Source organism: Rhinolophus ferrumequinum, chromosome 26, assembly GCF_004115265.2.
Source record: "Rhinolophus ferrumequinum isolate MPI-CBG mRhiFer1 chromosome 26, mRhiFer1_v1.p, whole genome shotgun sequence".
Lineage (NCBI taxonomy): Eukaryota > Metazoa > Chordata > Mammalia > Chiroptera > Rhinolophidae > Rhinolophus > Rhinolophus ferrumequinum.
In genome coordinates this window covers 9,112,448-9,136,808 of record NC_046309.1, presented here as the reverse complement: position 1 = coordinate 9,136,808, position 24,361 = coordinate 9,112,448, and the positions used below count along the sequence as shown (strand labels likewise).

Here is a 24,361-nt window from a genome sequence, read left to right as displayed (position 1 = left end):
GGTCTGCAGCATCTTGTGGAAATGGGAAATGGGTTATTGGTTAACAAGGCAGGAGTAGTCAAAGGTCACTCCCCATCCCTGCCTTGACTGTCAGCAGCCCAGGTCCCCACGTTTTCAGGTACTCCTTAGGGCTTCGGAGTTGCAGTCACACTTCCAGCAGCGGGAACCACCTGTGGGCCTGGGCTGTGTCCGTTATTCTCTCCCCAGGGCTTCTTCCACTTGCAAGGCCCACAGACCAGCCCTGGGTAGGCTTCCATGGAAGCCTCTCACCCACATGCAGATAAAGGGTTGTATGTGGAGAGGTGGCTGTGCTATCCGGGGAGGGCAGCCTCCTAAACTCCCTAGGAGGAGAGGAGGACCACTAGGCCTGCTCTGCACGAGTTGGCTTATTTCCAAGCTCCGTTTCTCTCCGCCTTGCTCTCTAGAGCCACCTGACCTTCCTTTGGTTCTTCAAGGTTAAAACAAACAAACAGCCACCACCCCCGCCAAAAAAAAACACAACACCTTACAGCAAACTGTTTCCTATTTCAGGGCTTTATTCTTTGTGTGAGCCCCCTCCCACCCCCAATGCCTCCATTTCTTTCCAAAGTAGCCGCATCCTATTGGTTCTCCCGATTGGTTCTGTTTCATGGCCCTCGCCACACGTCGAAATTGCATATCATGTGTTCCCTATATGGTCTCCCTCATAAGTGGTCAGCCTGTAAGGGCAGGTGTGTTTCAAGTTTCCAGCGCCCAGCACGATAGTAGCTCAATACATATTCTTGAGCCTCTATGCATATTAGATTCAGCTTAAGAAATACTAATAGGGCTCAGTAAGTATTAGCTGAATGAATGAACACGGCCTTTAAGAAGCCACTCCCCAAGGTCCGAACCGGGCGTCCGAGGACAACCTCTCTCCCTCAACGCCCGCCCCAACCCTCCATCCCACGGAACTGAAAACCAGATGTGTTCAGAACCGGCTTGCAATTCACGGCGCATTTCAGGCTTCCACACTCTTTGCAAGGAAAGCTACAAAGATGTCAGCGGAGAGACACGCATGTGGGGAAGGGTGAAAGGCGCGTTTGCCTTTGCGTTAAATCTCTATCCGGGACCCAGGACCAACAGCCAGGTGAGCCGGAGCGGGTGCAGGCGCCGCGTCCGCTTTAAGGGGCCGTCTCCGAGCCGGTGGGCGGGGCGCTCCCGGAGGCTCCGGCCGCGCGGCCTCTACGCCCGATCCCCGGCCCTCCGCACCCGCGTCCTTGCTCCCGCCGCCCGGTCCTCGGCCCTCCGCACCCGCGTCCTTGCTCCAGCCGCCCGGTCCTCGGCCCTCCGCACCCGCGTCCTTGCTCCAGCCGCCCGGTCCTCGGCCCTCCGCACCCGCGTCCTTGCTCCCGCCGCCCGGTCCCCGGCCCTCCGTAGGCCCCCACGCCCCGCTCTCGGTGCTCGGATCCCAGGCCCACCGCACCACCTCTCCGCTGTCGGCGCCCTTCTCCCCGGCCTTCTGCTCCCCTCCCCCGCCCTTGGCGCCTCAGCCCTTGGCAGCACCCACACCCCCTCCCGGACGCTACTCCCAATCCCGCTCGGCCCCTGGGCGCTCCCGCCCTCTGCGGGTGCCGGAACGAAACCGCGATTCCGCACCGGCCCTGGTGCGCGCGGTGACACTGCGGCCGCCGGCTCTGTCTCCCGCAGCTGGGCCACCTCGCGCAGGTCGCGTGCCCGCCCTAGGCCTGACTTCGCGTCTGGCTTGGCTCCTCCGGTTCTCCCAGTGGGTTCAGTTCTGAAAGTCCCCGGGCGTAGGCTCCTAGGGGGCCTCGGGCCTTAGGCCAAGGCCAGGTACCCAGAGCGAGTGGGGCGCGGAGCTGGGAGGGACGGATGGGCTGGCCCCTCCTGCGGCCAAGGCGGGGTAGGGCTGTGTGGCCTGGGGGCGGGGGTGCAGCCCTGCGGGGGCAGGACGAAGAGCAGCACCCCGCTTGGACTACACTTGAGCTTCGTGGGAACTGGCGGCTGCCGCATTTTTAAGTAGAATACTCAGCTGTGGTCTTGGACTCATGTCAGCCTTGTCGAAGTGTGAACATAGGTAGGTGCCTTTTGAGGGCAGGTGGCCTAGGCTGTGGACCTCCGGGAGAGGATGGTGACCCCCTGGCGCATTTCTGTCAGGGTCTGCTTGTCGCACCTCAGGGGTTTTGAGCTCAGAAAGAAACTCAGCCTTCTAAGACCCTCTGGATGCCCTCACAATGCCAGACTCTGTTGGCTTCTGTTTGGCACTTTGCCCAGACTCATCTCTGTCTATGGGAACATTGGTGAGGGGGCCCCTGAGAGCCTGTGTCAGCGAAGGGCCAGCTGGAGTGACCTGGATGAAAATGGGACTCTGGACAGAGTCTCCCAAGAGGGGCGGCTAGGCTGTCTCCTCCTGCACCTCCGGATTTGGCTTCGGGCTGGGGCTCTCTTGGTGAAATTCTTCCCCCTCCTTCTGCTCTACCCCCTCACCTACCTGGCTCCCAGTGTCTCTAGCCTCTGGCTCCACCTGTTTCTGAAAGCCACTGAGACTTCAGGACCAACGTACATCAAACTGGGCCAGTGGGCCAGCACCCGGCGAGATCTCTTCTCGGAGGCTTTCTGTGCCCAGTTCTCCAAGCTGCACGTCCAGGTGACCCCGCACCCTTGGACTCACACTGAGCACATCCTGCGGCAGGCATTTGGGGAGGACTGGGGGAGAGTCCTCTGCTTTGAGAAGCAGGAACCTGTAGGTTCAGGCTGCGTGGCCCAAGTGTACAAAGCACATGCCAATCCTGCCTTCCTGGACAATGTCAGCACCCAGAGACTTGCCAAGGCCTCCAGTCTGCAGCCTTCTTCCGAAGCGGGGACAGCTGGCGGGCTGAGAGAGCTCTCCGGACACCTGGAGAAGGGGTGGAGGCCTCAAGGAAGCCTTGCTGACCAGGCATTTCTAGAAAAGCTGCTCCTCCCCACAGCTGACCTGGTTGGCTCTAACACAGCAGAGTCTCCGGCTCCAGCATCTGCCCACCTACCTGAACCAGATCACCTCGTCCCTGTGGCAGTGAAAGTAAGTGCTCTGATGTCTTCAGCGGCCTTTCCTCTCTCTAAAATCTCACCAAACCCATGGAGCTGTCCCAGATCAGGAAACCCCCTTGCAAATCACCCCACGTTGCCTTCCATTGCTTTCTATTCGCTTTACCACTATCTGAACGCTTGTGATGTGCAAGCTGTTTTATTTCTTGCCTGTGGGAGTGGTGCTGTGAACCATATGATAAAGGAAAATGAAGAGAGTTTGGAGCTCGCTGCCTCTGCGGGTGGAGGAGCCACACTCCAGCTGACCTACTCCTCTGGGGTCAGGAAACAGACTAGGTCAGACATGCTGTGGCAAGCCCAGGGTGGCAGTGTTCATTTTCTTTCTTCATTTCCGGTCGCCCCAGCCCGGGCTCCATCATTTCTCATCTCTACACTTTTCCATCCCCATTCAGCATGACCCAGGGAAACTGGCAGACACAGACAGCAGGTACCCCTGATGCTCTCTCTACTCCCTGGGAAAAAAGCCCTCCCAGTGGTGCCTCACTTCACACCTACTGAATCACACTTTCCAAGGAGGAGCCTGGGGCCTGGCCTTTTATAAAGGCTGCAAGTGGTTCTCGTAGTCAGGCACATTTGGGAAACACCAGACCAAAATATCCTGAAAGTGCCCCCCGCCCCCCAGGACAAAAGGAATGGATGCCAGCTGGGTACCAGGAAATGCCAGTCATGTCTGATGCATTACTGAATCTTTATTGGGTGCCTTTGGGGTAGGCATTTGTTTTACTTCCATGTATTTACTTCTGCCCGACTTTGTTCCTAAAAGGACTGGAGGTGGAGGTGCGGGCTGTCATCTCCATGTTGTAAACGATGGAACACGAGGCTGAGAGAGGTTGAGTAGCTTGCCCAGTTTCACACCGGGAATGAGTTGCAGGACTGAGTTGAAACCAGCGTTCTTCCCATCCTGGTCCCGCCACAGGGCATCCCTGCTGCCGTTCTCTGGGGTCTTACCTACCAGGCTGTGACACCTCATGCGGAGTAACCCGTGTGCCCAGGACCATGCACATCCCCAGCCCCGTTCCCTCAGTAGGTGGTTCAGGAGGTCTCGGAGGAGCCTAGGAGCCCACATTTCACCGAGCACCCCACAGTGACTTTTACACACTCTTTGGGAACCATTGATCTAACAACGTATTCGGGAAGAAAAGCCGGGAGAAAGGGAGGCTGTCCCGGGTCCCGGGTGTTGGGACCACTTCCCCTTAGCTCTGATGAGAAGCCAGTCTGGCCTGGCTCTCCTTCCATGGTGGGACCCCGCCCTGGCTGGGTGACTGTGCCCTCCTGGTCCCTCCTGTGTCTCACTGTCCCTCTTTTTGGCAGGTTTTGCACCCTGGCCTGCTCTCTCAGGTGCAGATGGACCTGCTGCTGATGAAGGTGGGCAGCCAAGTCCTTGCATTTTTGCCAGGAATCAAGTGGCTTAGCTTGCCCGAGGTTGTGGAGGAATTTGAGAAGCTCATGGTCCAACAGGTGAATTCTCCTTCCCTCAGTTGTAAATAGCATCTCATATAGTCCTTCCACTAGCAGCTAGTTAGTAAATGCTGAACGAATGAGTGAATTCCCAGTCAGCCCTGGGTAGTACGGTGTGTGAGTCAGGGTAAGCAACACTAGCTGATGTAACAAGGAAACCCAGTTTCAGGGGCTTAATGCGACAGCTTATTGGTTATATCCAAGTTCCAAGCAGGTGAACTGAAGGAGCGAGAGGGAGCTCCACTCCACAGTTATTCAGAGACCCAGTTTCCTCCCCAGTTTGGCACTGCCATCTTCAGATGTGTCATTTCGGGTTAGTGTGGAGTGGGGAGAGACCACGGAGGGTTACGTAAGGGAATTTGCGGCCAGGCTTGGAGGTGACGTGCATCACCTCTTCCTGGTCTGCACAGCTCAGCTTTAATCACACGGGCCCAATATAACTGCAAGGGTGCTTGGGAAATAAAGTCTTCCTTAGTGTCTGGAGGCAAGTGAAAGCATCCTGACAGAACGTACAGTTATCTGTGTCACCACCAATGGTTGAACTCCAGGGTGGTAAGAATAATTAGCGAAGTCACACACTGTGCCTCTGTTTTGCTTTGTTTCCAGGGCTTCTAAGTACCCAAGGACCTCCTCCCTGTCCAGGACCCTGGGGACACTTGTTTAAGTAGCCAGACTTGGTGGACAGACTTAGGGGGCCGTCAGGGCTCCAAGGAGGCACCCATCCTGGCTCCCCATTGGAAAAATTGGCAATCTTTCAGGAGCAGTGTGCCAAGCCTTCATTCACATCCTCGGACATAAGGTTTTAAGTCACAGTGATGTGTTTACTGTTTAGAAAGCTTTGCTTTATGCTATGGAGTAGTGTAGCTTTGATAAAAGAAAATTGAAACAGAGAAAATAGCTTCTATTCCAATAACCCTCTCTGTATTCATTATTGTCAGTCAGTTCTGCCACCCATCTGAGCTTCAGTCCCCCCTTTAGAAGTCTGAGAGACATCTTGGGGTCCCATCATATTAAACTCAAATCTCTATATCTCACCGCATTTTGCCTCAAAAATCAGGTCTTCCTACTAACTGCATCTCACAGTACTCCTGTCTCATTCCCAGAGTGTGGATGTATGTGTGGGAGTCTGTTAGAAGCTGAGCTAAGCAAACAAGTGAGATTTTCCTGTCCACGAGGAACAGACATTAGGCAGGGGATGCTGACCTGTAAACACTACAGTAGAGTGTGGTCAGCGTTACAGGAGGAGTCTCTACAGGTTCAGCTGGGTCATTCCATCCTGAGGCTCAAGGCTCCCGAGGCTTGAGTTGGGTCTTGAAAGGTGAGTGGTATTTACAGTCAGATCAAATGGGGGAAGAACATTGCAGTCAGAGGGAATAAGGAAGGCAAAGGAAGGGGTAGGTCAAGCAGGCTGGGATGTTCAGAACCATTCAGACTGAGTGAAGCTAGAGTTTGGGGTGGTAGAGGAAGTGGGAGGCACAAGAGGTAGACGTGAAGAAAGAAGCGACGGCCAAACTATGGCCCACCGTGGATGTCATCCTAGAGAATTCAGACTTCATCTGCAGGTAGCAGGGGACAGCAGCAGATGGACTGGAAAGAGGGGTGATGGGGGGGTCAGGGAGTCCAACTCCGGCGCCTCTGTTAGTGGTCAGGTGACTGGCTGCGAATCACCGTGGGAGAAGCAGTGAGGGGGAGAAGGGGAATAGAGGTGAGTGGTTAGGGCTGCAGCGCGGATGGCACTGAGCACGGATGGCTGTGGAGGGTAAGAGGGGAGGAGTAATCTGCAGACTCTCAAGTGACTGGGTCGTGGGGTGTGTGCGGATGTGTGCAAGGGCTGTTGAGACATCAAGTTCAAGGGTCTCTGGGCTTCCCCAGGGCAACATCCAGATGTACTGGAATATAAATCTGGGGACTGGCAGAGGGCGTCTGTCATCGGGAGGTGCTAGCTGAGGACACGGAGGGCTGGAGAGGGAGAGCAAACGCGGGGCAAGGTCAGGAGCTGGAGAACACCAGCATTTGTGGGGTACACTCAGGAGGAATGGCCAGGAGACCAGACCCAGACAGAGCAGTTGAGAGGCCGGGCGAGAACCGGGAGAGTCAAGAGCAGGTGCCAAGGGAAGGGGGGTTCAGGAAGACACCAGTACCGGGGACCCAGAGAGTTAGTGGGGTAACAACGGGACAGGGCCTTTGAGTCTAGCAAGTCAGAGGCTTGGTGAATTGGGGGACAGCAGTGTCAGTGTAGTGGGGTGGAGGGGAGAGCCGGCCCTGCAATGGAAGCAGGCCTTCGTGGAGGGAAGGGCTGGAGGGCAGGCCAGTGAGGGCACTGGGCCCAGAGAGGCCCCGAAGCTAAACCCCTGGGAGATGGGGCCAGGGGCCGTCGGCTGGTGTGACCGGGCTGAGCAGGGAAGGAAGAGCGGGAGGCGGCGAGGCCCAAGGGCTGCTAAGGTGTCACGAGGAGGCGCAGGACTTGTGGGGGGAGCCTCTGGTCTCAGAATGCCCCCTCCCGTGTCCCCTGGGGGGCTGCAGGGAGAAGCCGGAGGGGAAGGCAGGGGACCCTTGTGACTTGCGAGCTCTTTGGCAGTTCAGGTGTTGCTATCCCTGTGCCCCTATTGCTCCCTCATCTTTTCCCTCTGTTTCCCTGTAGATCGACCTGCGCTATGAAGCCCGGAATCTAGAACACTTCCAGTGCAACTTCCTGAACGTGAATTCTGTCAAATTCCCCACCCCTCTGCATCCCTTTGTCACCAGGGATGTTTTGGTGGAAACATATGAAGTAAGAGCCAGAACTTACCTGGCTGTGCATTCGCTCATAGCCGGGCCGTCTCTGCTTCACATGACAGCTTTAGTCTGAAACACAAAAGCCGAGAGAGCACGTGATTACGTGGAGAGGAGTTTGGCTATGACACGAGGGTGGGCAGTAGCACAGTGAGGTGGCCGGGAGCCTGGCTGTGGCCTCAGACTTTCTGGATTTGAGCATCTGCTCTGCCATTTTATTTGCTGGGTGACTTCAGTTTCCTTATGTATGACAGTGGGGCCACCATTCCTGCCTCATAGGGTTGTCCCAGGAGTCGGTGACACATTGAATGCAAAGTGCCCTCAGCAGGAGTTTGCACAGAGAAAGTACCCAACAAGTGTTTGTGTCATGTGATGGGCCGTAGCTGTCTCCTGGTCCAGCCTCCTTTGTAAACAGGGTAATGAGATCCAGGGAAGTGACACCGTGTCCTAAATTTACTAGTTCTGTGATCTTGAGCAAGTTACTTACACTCTTGGGGCTTTGGTTCTTTTATTTGTTAATTAGGGATAAATAACAAGATCTATCTCAATGGGCTGCTCTGACAAACAACTAACCTACATGAAATGCTTTTTCACTAGCTCCCCTTTCTTCCTTTTTTCTTCCTTTTCCGGTTTCCTGCTTAAGGTCGCAGAGCTCACTGGTCCCTATTGGCTGATTCTTGACCAGAAACTAGCTCTCCAGGGTCTGCTCCTGCCTCTCCCCACGACATTACGACATCCTTACCTGTGGGTGGCAGAGCCAACGGGTTTCCTCTAACAAACCCATGGGACTTGTTTTCCTTTGAGAAGTGTTATGGAAGGGAAATGTAGATAGGTTAAAAGCAACTTGCGGGTGACAGACTCTTAGGGTCTCTAAGAAAGGAACAACTCTGGGTTACTTCCCAATCGATGGGAAGGCAATACAGGTGTGTCCCATGGCGTGAGGAGCTGGGCTTCCGGTGTAAAGCTCTTCCTCCCTCATCTTCCCTACAGGAGAGCGTGCCCGTGTCCAGTTACCAGCAGGCGGGAATTCCCGCTGACTTGAAGAGGAAGATTGCGCGCCTGGGGATCAACATGCTCCTGAAGATGGTGAGCTGGTGGGCCGGGAGGGGGTGGCCGAGGCCAGTGGGGAGAGGGTGGGGCCACTGCTTGGCTACTGTGGGCGGAGGGCAAGCCAGGGCCGGAGTCCGCTCTAGAAACAGCTGAGCCTACTCAGATGCCCGTTCATTCTACAGCTTTCTGTTAGCTCTTCCTCTGGCTTGCACTCTGTCACCCTGCAAGTGCTGTGGGACGGGTGGGGCGCAAGACCCAGGCCCTGCTCAGGTGGCCTACAGTTAGGACAGACAGCCGAAGACACTGTATGTTAAATGCTACTGCATTCACTCATTCAGGTATGTATTGAGCATTTGCTATGTGCCAGGCAGCACTGGATTTAGAGTAGTGAGCAAAACAGCCATGATTACACTGTTCATGGAACTACTGTTTAGTGGGAAGACAGTCCTTGAAAAAGTAAGTGACACATAGGGTAAGTACAGGCCCCAAAGGGTCATTTACGAGAGGCCTGTCCTAGTCCAGGGATTTATTCAGGAAGTGGCTCCATCAGCTGGAACGTGAAGGAAGTCTAGTATCACCAATGAGAGGATGGCCTGACAATGATTAAATGAGTTGACATTTGTAAAAGCGCATAGTGAGCCCTAAGCAATGTCAGTTATTGTCATCATTGGAAGTGACAGTAGTGACCCAGCCTTGTTAGCAGCTCACATGCAGGAGCAAAGAAAGGAGATGCTGAGGTCGCCTGGGGTCTGGTGACCTAGGTCTGTGGCCTGCATCCAGGAGGAGTCCCCTGAGAGCTGCTCCAGAAGCAGCTGCTCTGCACCACAGCACCACTGCACCCGGCACCCCTCCACCTCTCACCACTGCACTTCTGCACCTCTTACCCCTCACCCCTGCACCTCTGCACCACTGCGCCTCTCACCAGTGCACCACTGCACCTCGGCATCTCTGCACCTCTGCACTGGGTCTCCTCCTTGTCCTTGTAGGAGGATTGCTGGTGGTTTCTCTGACCACTGAGATGACCTTTCATGGGAGGCAGATTTCTGTTCCACAAAGTCACACCTGACTTCCTGTCTGTCAGAGTCCCTGGGGCTTTCTTTCCTGCTTAGCAGGTTCCAAGCCATTTCTGCCTGCCTATCCGATTGTGTGGGGAAGTACGCAGTTGTCCGTAACATTGTTAGACGTCACTCTATGGACGGGGAATCTGATTTATGGAATATTTTGAAAGAAAGGAAGTTCCATAATAATAAGAACAGAGGGGTTTGGGGAAAATCTTTAAACAATGAGTAGTTATTTTTAATTTGAATATTAATTGCTCAAATCAGAGTAAAAGTAAGTCTTTGGAAATGCAGTATGGTCTTTGATTTTTCATGTTCCCTATAATCTTTTTAAATGCTTTTGACTTTGAGAATAACTTTTCTCTTGAAACCATCAACCTGGCCTGTTCCTGTACAAATTCTGGGCTGATGACATCAAACAAGGAGGCCTTACAAACTGCACACCTCTCTGCCATTGTAATTGATCACTGGGAACATACTGTCACATCGAAGCATCTTCTGCATGTGGATGGGTGGTGGGGATGGTGAGGGCTGACTCAGCCTCGAAAGCGCTGATCTCTTTCCAGATATTTGTGGACAACTTCGTCCATGCGGACCTTCACCCTGGAAACATCCTGGTCCAGGGTGCGGACGGTCTGTCCATGAGCCCAGAAGCGCGGCTGCAGCACGTGGACGTCGGTGACACGCTGGTGGTGGCTGTGACGCCTGCCCAGTGCCCTCTGTGCCTGGTGCTCCTGGATGCTGGCATCGTGGCCAAGCTGCAGGCTGCTGACCTGAGAAACTTCCGGGCAGTCTTCACGGCCGTGGCAATGGGGCAGGTGAGACCCGCTGGGCCCTCAGGAGTTGGGCCAAATCTTTTATTTTAGGCTCTTGGGAACGTCAGGGCTCCTTGGCCTTTGTCATTCTGGTAAGTGCCTATGTTTGCTGGGGCGCTCCTGATGGAACGTCCGGGGTCTTCAGTCAGGACGTGCTCGTGCCCACGGCTGAGCCCAGCTTCAAGCACCTCATGCTTTGGGATGGGAAGAAATGCTTCCTTTCTAAACACCATCGTGTGGTGCTGGTAGTTTGTGTGGTGGTTTCTCTTCCTTCAGTGAGCGTACAGGGGGCAGTAGGACGGCTAGCTTCCTGACGGCTAGTGCCATCTGCTGTGATGTGGGGCGTCGGTGCCAAGCGGCAGCACAGAGAACTTACCCTCCAAGTGCGGGCAGACACGCTGGAACCTCTGGTGTGGGGGAGCGTGGGTGGACTCTAACTCCAACCCCGTGGTTCTGAGGGGCTCCAGAATTATTATTTAGAGAAAGGGGTTCAGCAAAGCCTCTACAGAGTCAACATAGTACTACATCAAAGTGACAATGAAGAAACTCTCTGGGGTGGCTGGTACAAAGTTCTCCAGCAAGAAAGACCCTGTGTAAGAGTGAGCTGCTTAAAAACAAAGATGGGCAAAATTCAAGGAGTCTCTGCTTAGCAGTTTCCAAGGGGCAAAGGCTTGAGCCTGAGCCAGTTTAATAGTGTCCCCTGGGCCCAGGTTAAACACTGGGCGCAGTGGTGGGTGGGTGGGGAGGTGTTCCCGGGCACAGGTTTGGGTGAAGGAGGAAGGTCACAGCTCAAGGAGGGAGAGCTTGGCTCCTGGGGCAGTGCTGCAGACGCGGAAATGTATTAGCAGTGCCCGCCAGGGCAGGCAGATATTCAGGGGGTCCATGGAGGCTTTGGTCAGACGGTGTCCCGGGCAGAGGTGGAGAAAAGGCTGGAATACAGAGGCTGGGTCAGCTGTGAGGAGGAGATTCTGCTGGGGCAGGAAGAGAGCGCACGAGGACAGTAGCTGGTCCAACCTGGTGGCAGGTCCTGGTGGCTTGGGGCCAGGCTGGTTGGTCAGCAGTGCTGCAGGGTGCATGTGCAGCAGGACACTGGCTTTGGGGCTGTGCCCTGTGTGGCTCTGGAGGGCAAAGGACACAGCACGCCGCCTTGCCCTGACTGTGCGAAGCACAGGAAGATCCCACTGACCAAGATAGACTTCGAAAGACGGGTCAGTTACAGGTCTTCTGGAGGGGCACAATTAGACAGGACTGGTGGCCAGAAGCAGGATGGTAGAAGAATCAGGTGGAAGCAAGTCGGACAAGAAGTTTGGGCAGAGCATCTAGTTTTGTGCCCTCCCGACTCTACCAAGTGTCTTGTCTTTTGCATTTTCCAGGGCCAAAGAGTGGCTGAGCTCATCCTGCATCACGCTCGGGCCAGCGAGTGCAGGGACGTGGAGGGATTCAAGGCTGAGATGGCCACACTTGTGACCCAGGCCAGGAAGAACACAATCACCCTGGAAAAGGTGAGCAGGCCATTCAAGGGGCGGGGCCTGTATACTTTCCTTGCCCTTGGACAAAGCAAATCCTAGGTTGAAGGGAGACGTCTTTATGGGGAGACGTCTCAAGGGGGTGTGAGTTTTAAGGCAGATGAAGAACAAACCTTTCCTCTGCCCACATCCTACAAGTACAAGGAGGCCCTCTGAAATCCCTGGCTCTCAAGAGTGGTTCTGGGGTGGCTGCTGGGACAGTGACATTTTATAGCGCCCCACCCCTCCCTGTCTGGGGTGTAGCTGCTCTGTGGCTTCATCTGTATCTGGAGGGAGGGCCGACTAAGGTCCCTGAGCATCCAAAGGACATACCAATGTTCACATCCTTTTAGATCTGAACCAGAGCCCACTTTGTATCTTACATACAGTTCTAACAAACCTGACTGTTTTCTCCCCAAGTTCATGGTCTGCTCTAGCAAGGAGTGACCCATTGGCAGTGAGGAGCAGCTGGCACCCTGGCACTGCCAATCTTTCTTATTCAGATGTGGTTTTTATGTGTGCTGGGGGTAGACACACACAGGGGGTAGCTGGGCCTCCAGGCCTGTCCCTTGGATGGGGTCTCTGAACTGATTTGAGATGGGAGTTGGGCTTGTGCGTGTGCAGTCCTTCTGGAGTTTGTCAGACTGTCCCTTTCCGCGCGCGCGCGCGCGCGTGTGTGTGTGTAGGGGTGTGTGGTGGGACGGGGGGTGGTCAGGGGCCTGGAAGGAGAGAAGTCGCTCCTGGGGGCTCTGTACTGTCTGCAGTCAGCTTTATTCTCTTTTCCAGCTTCAAGTGTCCAGCCTTCTCTCGAATGTCTTTAAGTTACTGATGACTCACAAGGTGAGGCCCTCTGGTCAGGCTGGAGGGGAGGCCTCTGGGGAGGCTGGTCGGCGGCCACAGGGTGGTGAGAGGTGCCTCTCTTATGTGAGACCTTGTTTTTCAAAACATCTTTCGTACGGAGGCCTTGCATGAAGAGAGCTGCTCCTGTGTCCTGCCTCGGTGTAGCAGGCTCTCCTGGGTACACTGTTAGTCTGTGTATCTGTCAGTGTATGCCATCCAAGTACCTGTGATACTTAGCTGTAGAAAAATAGATTTACAAATGTAAAAACAGGCTTTCGTGCCTTTTCCCTCCTCACTTCACATTAAGGACGCTTGGTATTAATGTAAGTCATACTTCCACAGCTCTTTCCTGTGTGGTGCAACTCCTGGGGTTGGGGGCGGCCAAGAGTGGGGGGGCGGCCTCTGGTCCTGGTGCATTCAACACACCTCAAGGTAAGAATGAAAGCATTCTCAATAGTGTGGAAGCCTCAGGTCCCCCACCCTGAACTGCGCCTGCATGGCTCAGGGTCCCCTGTGTATCCTCTCATGTCCTGGCTGGAAGTACCCAAGCCAAAACGTGAGCATGGTGTTTTCTCCTCCTGAGCCCCGTCTGACCCCCTGGACAACGTCTCAGGCCTTAACTGGGACAGATGCCCTTTACTTTTACCGAAGATTATTTCCCCATGAGTCAACCTTCCATTTCCTGATCTTCTGTCCACTTGAAAAACAGATTCTTGTTCTTCTGGGTTTCAATCCTGACTCTATTCTTCCTCACCCAGTGGTCTTGAGCAAGGCACTTAGTCACCCTGAGCTGTAGCTTCTTTATCTATAGAATGGGAATAATGACAGTAATTTTGAGCATTAATTGATATAAAATGCTATTACTATTCACCTGGCTCAACGGGGAGAGGCTCTGCTCTGTTGGAGCTGAGCTTGTATGTAGGCTCTGAGAAAGGCTACTGCACATTTTGAAGAATGACCCTTATTTAGATTTCTAGTTTCTGGTACGTCTGTGGAATATTAATTTTATTACTTTTAAGTCATTCATATACATGTACACATATCTCTATGCTGTATATGAACATGCACACACACGCACACGCACACACACACACTCCTAGAGAAGTACATACCGCACCCCTAGGTTTTTCCTTAGTGATCCTAGTACGTGGGCAGCTGGGTCAGTAGATGAGGTGGTGGGGAAATGATGGGGTAGGGAAAAGGATGTGAGGTTGGATGGTAAAAATCACATGGGCAGGTACAAGAGGCCGCGAGCAGACAGCGACAGGGTTACCTAGACCCCTCTCTGTATCAGTGGGCTTTGGAAAGAACCCTGTTTTCCTGTTTCAGGTAAAGCTTGAAAGCAACTTTGCCTCAATTGTGTTCGCCATCATGGTGCTGGAGGGGCTTGGCCGCTCACTGGACCCCAAACTGGACGTCCTGGAGGCAGCAAAGCCTTTCCTTCTGAAAGGACTGGCGTCCCAGCCCTGACTGTACAGGGGCGCGCAGTGGGCCTTCGTTCAGAAAGGAAGGCCACTCCTGACGCCTCTCCTGTGGCAGCCTGAACATTTTCAAACTGGGCTGCGTGGAGGGCATACCGTCGCTTTTCACTCTTATTTGATTTTAGGCGTCTTTTTAACAGCTTTGGGTTATTTGGGGAAGTCAAGGGAGGGAAGGGTCCTATCCATTCAGTTGTAGAAGCTGGTGGGAGATTCTATTTCAGGAAAAATGTTCTGTGGAGGAGGATGAATAAACGTAATTATTTTGTTTTCTTGTTTTTCTCTCTTTTCGTAATCCTCTGTTCTCCCTGATCAGGTGGGTCTTAGACTCTGATAATTAGGTTAGAAAATGTCACAGATCTTGTCGTCCGATGGCTTCCAATTCTTTTTAATGCACCCTTGGTAAGAAGTTGACTATATTTATGAACACATACATGTGTGATTTATTTGTAAATTTTATGCAGGTGATACCACCACTAGCAAATCTCTTGGAGGCACAATATACACTTAGGGCAAATTTCACTATACTTCAAATTATCTTTTTATAATTTTTAAAAATTTTGCTGACTTCTTGCGAAATTTTATTACGAGGTGAAAAAGAAAAGCAACGATTAATGTGGCTGACGTAGGAGGGAGAGGAGCAGAATCAACTGTGTTCTCTCCTTAAAGCTCCCCTGTGCTCGCATGTTAGTGTTCAGACTGAGGCTTCTCTGAGCACTGTTCAGGCCTTGTCCATTTGTCCAGGGCTAATTTGGGTTAATGTTAATATAGAAATAGTAGAAGTACAGCTTCTTCACCAGGGCTTGACATCTGCAGTGGCAGTGAGGCTCCAGCAGTGCATTAAGGGGTGGTGGCCAGTGCCTGCCCCTCCAGCTGGGCCCGGACTGTTCTCTGAAGGCTGACTTGACATGTGGTAGCCCACATGGACTAAGGATCCCAGGGTTAGCTTGTAGAGTGCACATTAGTAAAGCTTAATTTCTTGTTTTACTAAATAAAACTAGTATTTTCTCCTGCACCCCAGTGGATGTTCTTGCTTGTTTTTGAGGCCACTGCTTCAGATAGTGAGTGCAAAGTCAAGCCTTCCTGCTCTCTGAAAGCCCCGCTCTGGCCACAGAACCAGATTCTTCCACTCTTCTCAAGGGTAAAGTTCCTTTTAGGGAGCAAATAAGGTTTAATTGGACAGAGGCACCTTTGGTGCAGTTCTTTTCAGAGGGAAGGAGATGTTATTTTTATAATACTTCCCATGTCTTGAGGGGAGGGCATTGTAATCAGGCAGTGGCTCCAGGCAGCTTTGTGTGTTGGGGGGACAGAGGTGCTGTTCAGCTCCCTCCTCATGGGCATGCCAGCCAGACACATGGCCCCCAGTGCCACCTGCATGTCCACTTCCACTGTGGGGCAAGCGAGGGGGCACAAACAGAGCAGGCGCCTCCCTGAACCTACACCGTCACCACCAGTGTATTTAATCAAGTCACCTGTGGTATGTGTCACCTATCACTGCGTACAAACCACCCCCAAATGTACTGTCTTAGAACGACATTTATTACCTCAGTGTCTGCAGGTCAGAAATCTGGGTGCAGCTCAGCCAGCTCCTCTGCTCGGGGTCTCGCACAGGCTGCAGGCCCCACTGGGTGGGTCTATGCCAGGCTCACTCGTGTGGCGGTGGGCACAGTTCGGTTCCTCGTGGGCTGTTGGACCAAGAGCCTCAGCTCCTCAGGAGCAGTTATAGCAGCAACAGAAAACGAACACAGGCTGTATCAACAAGGAGAGAAATGGTTAACAGATGTGCTTGAACATAGGTGATTCGCTTAATTTTAAAACAAATATCTAAAAACTGCTACATTTGATTTATATAAAGTCATCTTCTTAAGGAGAAAAGGCTACTTTCTTGGGTATAAGTGGAGAAAGTGGCCGCAGGGTCTTTCCCCTGAAGAGAGATCACAGCTCGATACCCTCTGAAGTAGAAAGTACAGGTTCAATTCTGTGTTACTAAAACTGCTGAAAGGATGAGTTCCTTTCTTCTTTCCAAGACTCACAAGGAAAGTGAGATCAAGCAAGCCTTTTAGAGTAGGAAGTTAAATAAACATGAAATCGTGTGAACAATTTTTTTCCCTTATCCTCTTGCTTTGTTTTCCATTTCCAGGTATAAAATAGGTTCTTGATTTGGGGTTAGATGCGCTATGCTAGGTCATTGAGAATTTGTCCTCACAATTTGTCAAAATGTGGTAATTTGCTTTGCATTCAGAAGCTGTGAGCTCAGTACCAGTGCTTGGCATTCTCTCTCACCTTCTAAAATGCATCCATTCAAATAAGGTGCTCATCTGAGAACCAAAACGAGGCCCACCGTGCAACCTGCAAAAAGCAGTCCGGAGTCTTTGCCCTTGGAGTTCTCAAGCATGTCTGCAAAGCAAAATGTGTCATTGCTACATAGTCAAAATAATTTATTGAGGCCTAGGCCAGCGGGCGTGCTCCGGCCCCGGTCGAGAGGAGGAGGAGGAGGAGGAGGATGTGACCCGCGGAAGGGAAAAGGCTGCGGAAAACAAGCCGGAAGAGCGTTTCCCCAAGTGTACTCTGCTTAACTAGCACCTACTGTGTTCTCAACACCGTGCCACCTCTAGAGGATGACAATGGGAACAGCAATAGCGGTCATGTAAAAATCTTTTTACCGAAAAAGATGCTTGAGTGTCTGCCGAAATGTTCAAGTTTACCCAAAAGCACCGCTGGAACACTAATGACAGATCATGATGCAGCCCTCCTTTTGGATTTCTTTTTAATAATGTGTGACCCTTCACCTTTGATCCCCTGACCTGCATAACCTTGGTAACCATTTCATTTTTTAATTTTGGTGTACAAGCTGTTACATTTCACCTCTCAAAGTGTAACACGCTGATTTCCACAAACAGAGATATCCCTTTGAGCGATAAATTTGCAAAATACTGTCTTCATTTTCTGCATTAAAATTCATTTCAGTTTTTAAAATAAAGTGTAATCTGTGTTTTCATCCTTAAAAAAAAGTTTATTGACTGGGACCATAAACTTTTTATAGTAAAAAAATCAGAATCTGTGATGCAAAACATTGAAGCTAAGGACCCCACGAATGGTCTATAGATCAGTATTACTTTCAATACAAGCAAGCATTGAAGTTAAAACTTTGTCTTTTGTGGGCAGCCAGATGGCTCAGTTGGTTAGAGCTTGAGCTCTCAACAACAAGGTTGTAAGGTTGCTGGTTCAATCCCTGCATGGGATGGTGGGCTGGGCCCCCTTGCAACTAAAGATTGAAAATGGCAACTGGACTTGGAGCTGGCCAGGTACTATCTTAAATGACTCCAATTCAGATGTGGGCCACTGAAGTTCAGAGAAACAAAGTGACTTGTCCAAATTCATAAAGCTAATAACTGACAGAGCGGAGGTCTGAATTCCAGATAGATCTTCGGACTCCAAGTTCAATGCTCCTTTTTGTTTAAGCTGTGCTTTCTGTGTGTGGCTTTGGAATTATACATTGCTCTTGCTGGGAGCAAGGCAGCTGTGTCGCTTGGGCAGCGAATTCCCTAGGAAGAATGGCAAGCCCTGTCCTCCCGATTCATGAACTTCCAATCTCAGTGGTTTGTACCTATCACAAAGGGTAAGTGGTGAATGGTAGCTCAGATACCGCCACACTGTTGTGTATCAATGCGAAAGGGAAAGTCAACTTTCATCTAGAAAATAGTGGGCTCTTTCCTCTAATTTATATACTTAGAGGTTAGGAGGGCGGGAGGACAGGGGAGAGAGTCCTACGGGGCCAGAGGATTAAACAACAGGCTGTTCAGAAGGGCGTGGGGCAGCTCAGCAATCAGAAGCTTTACACCTGCCTAACTCCAGGGAGAGAGAGCTTTCCCATTACAGGGCACACAAAGGTCCGTATGTTGGCACAGAACTTATATTCAAATGTTCTCAGATCCCTAAATTCAGGTCTACATTTCTCTCCATAAAGACCCTATTTTAATGCTTGTGACTGAATGTGAAATCTTCGGTGCTTAGCAAGTGACCATTTCGAATTGAAATCGCCAAGGTGTGTAAGGCTGGCCGGCTACATTTCGAATTTAATCAAATCTAGAGGCGCTTAGAAAACTTACGGCCCATAGGTGGAGTCCCTAAGAATTTGGGGAGGGGCGTTTAGAGAAGCTTGGAGTCCACCCAGGACCTAATAGAAGGCAACGTGAAGAGACACAAGCCAAGAATCCAGGCTGGCTCGGGATCAAGGGAATTAGGAAGACTGCATAAACCGGAGGGGACGCTAAAATGCAGATTCCCTGGCCTCATTCAGGACTTAATCAGAATATCTGGGGTCCGACTCCTCCAGCGACTGATACCACCCGTCCAGGTACTGATATTTGGGGACCACCGGCTGCAGCCGGTGAAGTCCGTTTGCAGAGCAACAATGAAACGAGACTTAAAGATACCGCTGTGAGCCTCCCGCAGGAGAGAAGAGTTCAAAGGAGCCGCACTGGGAAGGGCCACAGGTTCACAAAGGGTTTGGCAGCCTAAGAGGGTCTGTACGGCAGTTCATCCGCGAGGAGCAGGCCGAGTGACAGGTCCAGGTGGGCACACACCGTCCGGGCCAGCACGGGTAGGGAGGAGCGACTTCAGACTCCAGGGTCAGAGTTTCTTGGCCCCCGCGTTACTAAAAGGCGCTCCCCACCTCCCTCCCCGAGGGCCGGGTCGCCCTTCCCCAGGGCCGAGCCAGTCAGGGCCGTCACCGAGCAACACCAAAGGCCGACGACACCGTCCGCAGGTCGGAAGGCGCCTCCTCACCGTCGCGGCCACGACACGCCGGCTCCCTCCGTGCGCGGGGCAGGGACGGAGATGCTCATTTGAGGCGAGCAGCGCGGCTTCCCGCCCCCTCAGACGTCTCCCTCTGGAGCAGGGCGGCGCCGCTGGCGTCCGGGGCGGGGCGCCGGGGGGAAGTGACGTGCAGGCGGCGGTGGGGCCTGGGAACCAGGGTCCGGACGTGGGCTGGCATGTCGGCTCTGAGCCGGGTGGCGCCTTTTGTTCGCGGTGGAGGTCGCCTTTTCCGAGGCCTCCGCGCGCGCGAGGCTGGAGGCGGAGGCGTCCGTCAGTGAGTGTCGGCCGGGGGGGGGGTGGGGGCTTCGCCTGCTTCTGACGGAAAGCGTCCCTCTCCCGGACGCCCTCACCTTGACGCCGGGCGCCTGGGGCTGATCCGGGTCCCTGCGGCGACCTTCGCCCCGAGGCATGGTGGGACTTGTAGTCCGACCGCGCGTGGGGCGGTGACTTCCTCCCGCTCCGCGACGCTGGGGGCCTGGGAAAGCGGGGTTCCGTGGGGGCTGGAGGAGGCTGTTCGCCAGGCAGGTATTAAACATTGTTTCGGGCCATCCTTGCACCAGGAGGAGGCTGCCCTCGGGAAATTAACAGTTGGATGTGGACACAAGCTGGAGCTTTTCTGGAAGCGAGAGGAGTTGGGGAGGCGAGGGCGTCTCGGCCTAGGAAACTCACGCCCGCCCCCCATGGTTTTTATATTGCAGCATCTATATTCATAGATAGATCCTGAATAAATACTGTTAAATAGAATTGGCATATGATGGCGTTACAGAAACAGTATGATATTCTGTTGAGGTTGTAAAGCAGTTGATGCTTGATGGAGCCTTTTAAAAGTAATGTCATTGTAAAAACAAACATCTGTGCATATATACACGCATGCAAAAAGAATAAAAACCACCTCTTATACCACCCATAGCTAATGAGTATTAATATTTTATGTAGAGCCTTCCAAATAAAAGTGTTATAAATATTTACATAAAAGTGGAATTTTATCACTTTAGTGTGGTAACATTGGTTTCATAATTCTGATAGGAATTAATTAGGAGTGGTGTCTTTGATTCATAAAATGAGGAAATTATTAATGTTTGTTTACGGCCAGTATTTAGGAGTTTAGGCTTTGCCACCAAATAGTACTCCAGTGTCCAGATCTATAAACATTAATAACCATAGGATCTATCTCAAGATGGTTATGAAAATTAAATAATAATGCATATAAAATGCTTAGAACGTGGTGCATATATAGACACTGAGTAAATCATAACGGTTAATAATCTTTTACAGTGGGAGAAGATAATAAAAAGGGTACTAAGTAATATGTATCAAGAACCATAAAATATTGAAGTCTACAAATCTACACATTTTAGTCCAGTTTTGGTACAGGTATTCATTTCTGTGCTACACAAAAGAGAACATTGTTTTACAAGCGGACTCTTACACATTTTACATAGTAATTCTCTTTAAGTTTCTATATCCATTTCTGTGTAGTAGCAGTAGGTACAGCTGCTGAAGAGAACTTGAAAATGGCCTCATTAAGTACAAATTATATTATTGAAATTAGATTCAACGTATAATAATCCATCTGAATGAGTATAGCCTTTACGGATTGTATTCCACAACTTGTCAACAGTATCCAAATGAAAAAACAAAAATCAAAAACTTAGTCCAACTTACTCCTTAAGGCTCTTTGCTCTGTTCAGAGCTATTAGCTTATTAAAAAGGATGAGTCCTCTTTCCCATATTGTGGTCTTTTAATGAAGATTGTAATAGAGCAGAGGACATAATTTGCACTTGAAATAGATGGCTCGATAGAATAAAATTAATTTGCTTACTTGTTTTTCTGATAAGCTAGTAACCTACTACTAGAGGTTTACCATCCCTTCACCAAATCTCTTGGGGCTGGTACCCCATTATCAACACATTTCATATTCTTGGTGCAAGATGCGTGAATATTCACTAAAGGAAAACCACAATTAGCCTCTTGTCAGTCCAGGTCAGTTTTTGCTGCTACGCAAGTTGAAAGCAAGCTTATGAAAAGTGAGTATTTTGAGGGGTTGTGGAGCTCTTAGTCTGGATTTCATAGAGGAGAGGAGAAATATTTGGTTTCTGGATGTAAGTAAGTCAGAGTTTTGGATGACTTTATACTTGGAAGATGTAGCAAGGTGCTTAACCTTTTCCGTTTGTCCCACAGTGCTGGTGGCGGCGTGCACATCGAGCCCCGGTACCGACAGTTCCCCCAGATCACCAAGTCCCAGGTGATCCAGGCCGAGTTCTTCAGTGGAACTATGTGGTTCTGGATCCTCTGGCGCTTCTGGCACGACTCAGATGCTGTGCTGGTGCGTGTAGAACGGTCCTCTCCTTTCTTTGGCGGGGGGAGGGAGAAGTAGTAATTGCCTGGCTTGGTTTTTTTGGTCTGTTTGTGGACTGTGTTTCTATCTGGATACAGTGGTCCCCTCCCTTATCTGTGGTTTTACTTTCCTTGGTTTCAGTTATCTGGGTCAACCTTAGTCCAAAAATATTAAATGGAAAATTCCACAAGTGGTTCATGTTTTAAATTGTGCACCATTCTGAGTAGTGTGATGAAACCTCGCACCGCCACGCTCCATCTCACCCGGGATGTGAACCATCCCTTTGTCCAGTGTCTCTCCACACTGAATACGCTTCCTGCCTGTTAAGTCACTTAGTTGCCATCTTGGTTATCAGATCAACTGTCCTGGTGCTGCAGTGCTTGTGTTCAAGTCACCCTTATTTTACTTAATAACGGCCCCAAAGTGCAAGAGTGGTGATGCTGGCAATTCATATTTACCAAAGAGCAGCTCTAAAGGGCTTCCTTTAAGTGAAAAGATATGTATGTATAGGACGAAACGGTATTTGGAGGAGTCAGTACTAGCCGTAGTGTTAGCCGTCCACTGGGGGTCTTGACACGTATCTCCCATGGATAAGGGGGGAACGACTGTATGTCCAGTGTGTATGCAGAAATCCTGTTATTAAAGGAAACTTACTATGTCTCACCTTTTGTACTCAAGGATGCACGTTGAGGTGGTCCACGTCTTACGGTTTCTGTTAGTTTGCCGTATTTGGAGGGAGACTAGAAACTAAATCTTTTACCTTAACTAGGTGTTCATCGGTGGGTTAAGTTTCACACGTAAATCCTTTAAATGATGAATGTCATCTAGTCTGTCCAGAGGCCCAAGTCAGCCAGGTTGAGGTGAGATAGATGTGGGCTAATATGTTTTGAGGAGGGAAGTTAGTTACTGGTGACTTTCTAACACGTCATTAGCCTCAACTGAGCTTTTATCGCATTTGCACAGACCCTGTTCTCTAGGAGATGATGGCATTAAGCCACTAAAATTTGTGCCTGTGGATGCAGAATACTTTGAATTTTAGTAAATTTGGTTTTGTTTTAGGGTAGGAAAAAAAGGTTAAATTTAAATAGTGTACAAGCTTTAGAAGCATCAGGTTGATTAATGCCCCGTTTCTCTAAGAACTTCTCTGTGCCCTTGTTGCGCAGTAAGGAGGTGCCTCGTGTCTCTGAGCTGGCAGCACGGAGACACCTATCTGCTGAGACGATGGTGTAGTCTTAGGTCAGGGTCGAAGATGAACGAGGCCACCTGAGGCTCCCAGATCTCCCAGCAGGAATGACAGGACAGTTTGAGACAGTCATCACGTTTTGTCGGGGCGTCAAGACATCCTTGAGATGTGGGGTACTTTTGAAATCCCTTGCCTCCATCCCCCCTGCCCTCCGTTGCAAACACATTCTCAGATCCTGGCTCAGGCTGGAGGCTTCAGAACGGGCAGGCTTTTCAATTCAGGCCACAGCTTACGTTGAACAGACTGAAGAACAGTTGGACCATCAAATAGTTGCAGTAGAATTTGTTCCTGTGGCATGTTGGGGCTGTGTATATGACAGCCTTGTGATTGTGATTTTTTACTGTTCAAAATTTCTTTTTAACTGATTGTGTGGAGTATAGATTGACTTTTTTTTTCATGATGTCACCAGGGTCACTTTCCATATCCAGATCCTTCACAGTGGACGGATGAAGAATTAGGTATCCTGCCTGATGACGAGGACTGAAAGTGCAGATGCAGCTCTTTTCAAGTGAGTATTCCCCACATTCCATTTTTAAAAGTTATGTTTACTTTTTGTCAGTAAACCTGTTTTGACTTCGTTCAGATCTGGAAGTCAGTTTTTCTTTTTTCAAAAGGAAGGTACTAGGAGGAGTTCCTTTCCCTACAAACTCCTCAGGGGTTAAGACTCTCATTTCACATGTTTTTAAATTAAGCATTGCCCTGTTATAACTGCCTTCATTCAGAATGCCTCGGAAATTGTTTTAAAACATAGGAAGCATTAAGTGATAGTTGAGTATCCCCATTAAGTCATATTCTTAGTATTGCCTTTGTAATTTTAATTAGAAGTAGTTTATTGACATGGAAATTACAGCAGGTTTTGGGTTATGTAGGGAGGAAAGGGATGGGAAAAAATGTCACCAAAGGGCAGGCAGGCAGTTGTATTACAGCTTGTGTGTCTCTGGCTTTGTTACGGACAGCCTTTAGCAGGCCTCATGCTCCCCCATTTACGTGTCTGCCGGCACTAACCTCTTCCTGTCTTACAGATTTCCCAATATTCCCCCACACCATCATTATCCTTTTGTTTTACTAACTAGATTAAACCCTATGAGAGAGCAAGGTGATTTCACTTCCCTCTTCTACAAGGGTACTCACCTGCCTGGTGCTCCGTGACGCTCGAGGAACTGAGTGAACAGAATTATGAATTATTGAATATAAGAGTACTTAAAGCTTTCCACTTTTGTTTTCCTGCAGGAGCCGGGTGAGAATGTCGAGAAAGTACGGACTTCATATTGTATATTGAAGTTGTAAATTAAAGTTTTGGTTGAGAATGAGGAACTGAGTTTTGGCTGTTTGTGCTAATGACAACTACCCTTTCTGGATTATTTCCCGTGTTCCCAGCTGCTCTGCTACCTGGCACGGGCCCTTTCCGGGGGTCCCTCGGGTATCCCGTGGTGCAGATAGCCGTTACCTCCACTTCTCAGTGAGGACATGGAAGCTCAAGGGGAGGAAGTAACTTGCTTAGGGTCACACTGAGTGGTGACATTAGGTCAGCCCCACACGTAACTAGTGTCATACTGCCGGTCTCCTTAGCCAACATCTACGTCATATGTATACCGTTTCCCCGAAAATAAGACCTAGCCGGACAATCAGCTCTAATGTCTTTTGGAGCAAAAATTAATATAAGAACCGGTATTATTATATTTATTATGTTATATTCTATTATACCCAGTCTTACATTATAGTAAAAGAAGACCGGGTCTCATATTAATTTTTGCTCCAAAAGACGTATTAGAGCTGATTGTCTGGCCAGCTCTTATTTTCGGGGAAACACGGTATTGACAATGAGAAAACTTGCCATTTCTCTTCTGCTGGTGTATTCTTGCCCCAAGTACACAGAGGCTAGAGTTCAGGGCAGTCCATTTGTTGTGTTTACCTCTCTC

The 24,361-nt window shown here is 50.6% G+C and overlaps 3 protein-coding genes, 1 long non-coding RNA gene and 1 pseudogene across 5 annotated transcripts; 4 read left to right on the top strand and 1 right to left on the bottom strand.

The window, feature by feature from the left end:
- Positions 1-578: 578 nt before the first annotated feature.
- On the top strand, positions 579-1,832 carry LOC117018090 (uncharacterized). The gene is made up of 2 exons (XM_033098827.1): positions 579-1,230; positions 1,315-1,832. Exons 1-2 carry the CDS (start codon positions 944-946, stop codon positions 1,799-1,801), a joined length of 774 nt encoding a protein of 257 aa, XP_032954718.1. The 5' UTR covers positions 579-943; the 3' UTR covers positions 1,802-1,832.
- ADCK2 (aarF domain containing kinase 2) lies at positions 1,480-15,550 on the top strand. 2 transcript variants are annotated; one of them, XM_033098826.1, is made up of 8 exons: positions 1,480-3,040; positions 4,378-4,431; positions 7,166-7,294; positions 8,287-8,382; positions 9,971-10,222; positions 11,593-11,721; positions 12,511-12,564; positions 13,894-15,550. In XM_033098826.1, the coding sequence occupies exons 1-8, from the start codon at positions 2,108-2,110 to the stop codon at positions 14,032-14,034; spliced, it is 1,788 nt and encodes a 595-aa protein (XP_032954717.1). In that variant the 5' UTR covers positions 1,480-2,107; the 3' UTR covers positions 14,035-15,550. The 2 variants fall into 2 exon arrangements, with proteins under 2 accessions (XP_032954717.1, XP_032954716.1); XM_033098825.1 differs by having other exon boundaries at positions 1,481-3,040; positions 4,378-4,524; positions 13,894-15,546.
- On the bottom strand, positions 12,574-18,961 carry LOC117018093 (uncharacterized). The gene is made up of 3 exons (XR_004422169.1): positions 18,831-18,961; positions 15,587-15,791; positions 12,574-13,369 (listed from the first exon to the last, which is right to left on the bottom strand). It is a non-coding gene; the product is annotated as an uncharacterized LOC117018093 (long non-coding RNA).
- LOC117018091 (calmodulin-binding transcription activator 1-like) lies at positions 16,546-16,933 on the top strand (annotated as a pseudogene).
- Positions 18,962-18,968: 7 nt separating the features above from the next.
- Positions 18,969-23,753, top strand: NDUFB2 (NADH:ubiquinone oxidoreductase subunit B2). Its single transcript, XM_033098828.1, has 4 exons — positions 18,969-19,134; positions 21,043-21,187; positions 22,852-22,950; positions 23,673-23,753. Exons 1-3 carry the CDS (start codon positions 19,037-19,039, stop codon positions 22,924-22,926), a joined length of 318 nt encoding a protein of 105 aa, XP_032954719.1. The 5' UTR covers positions 18,969-19,036; the 3' UTR covers positions 22,927-22,950; positions 23,673-23,753.
- The last annotated feature ends 608 nt before the right edge of the window (positions 23,754-24,361 follow it).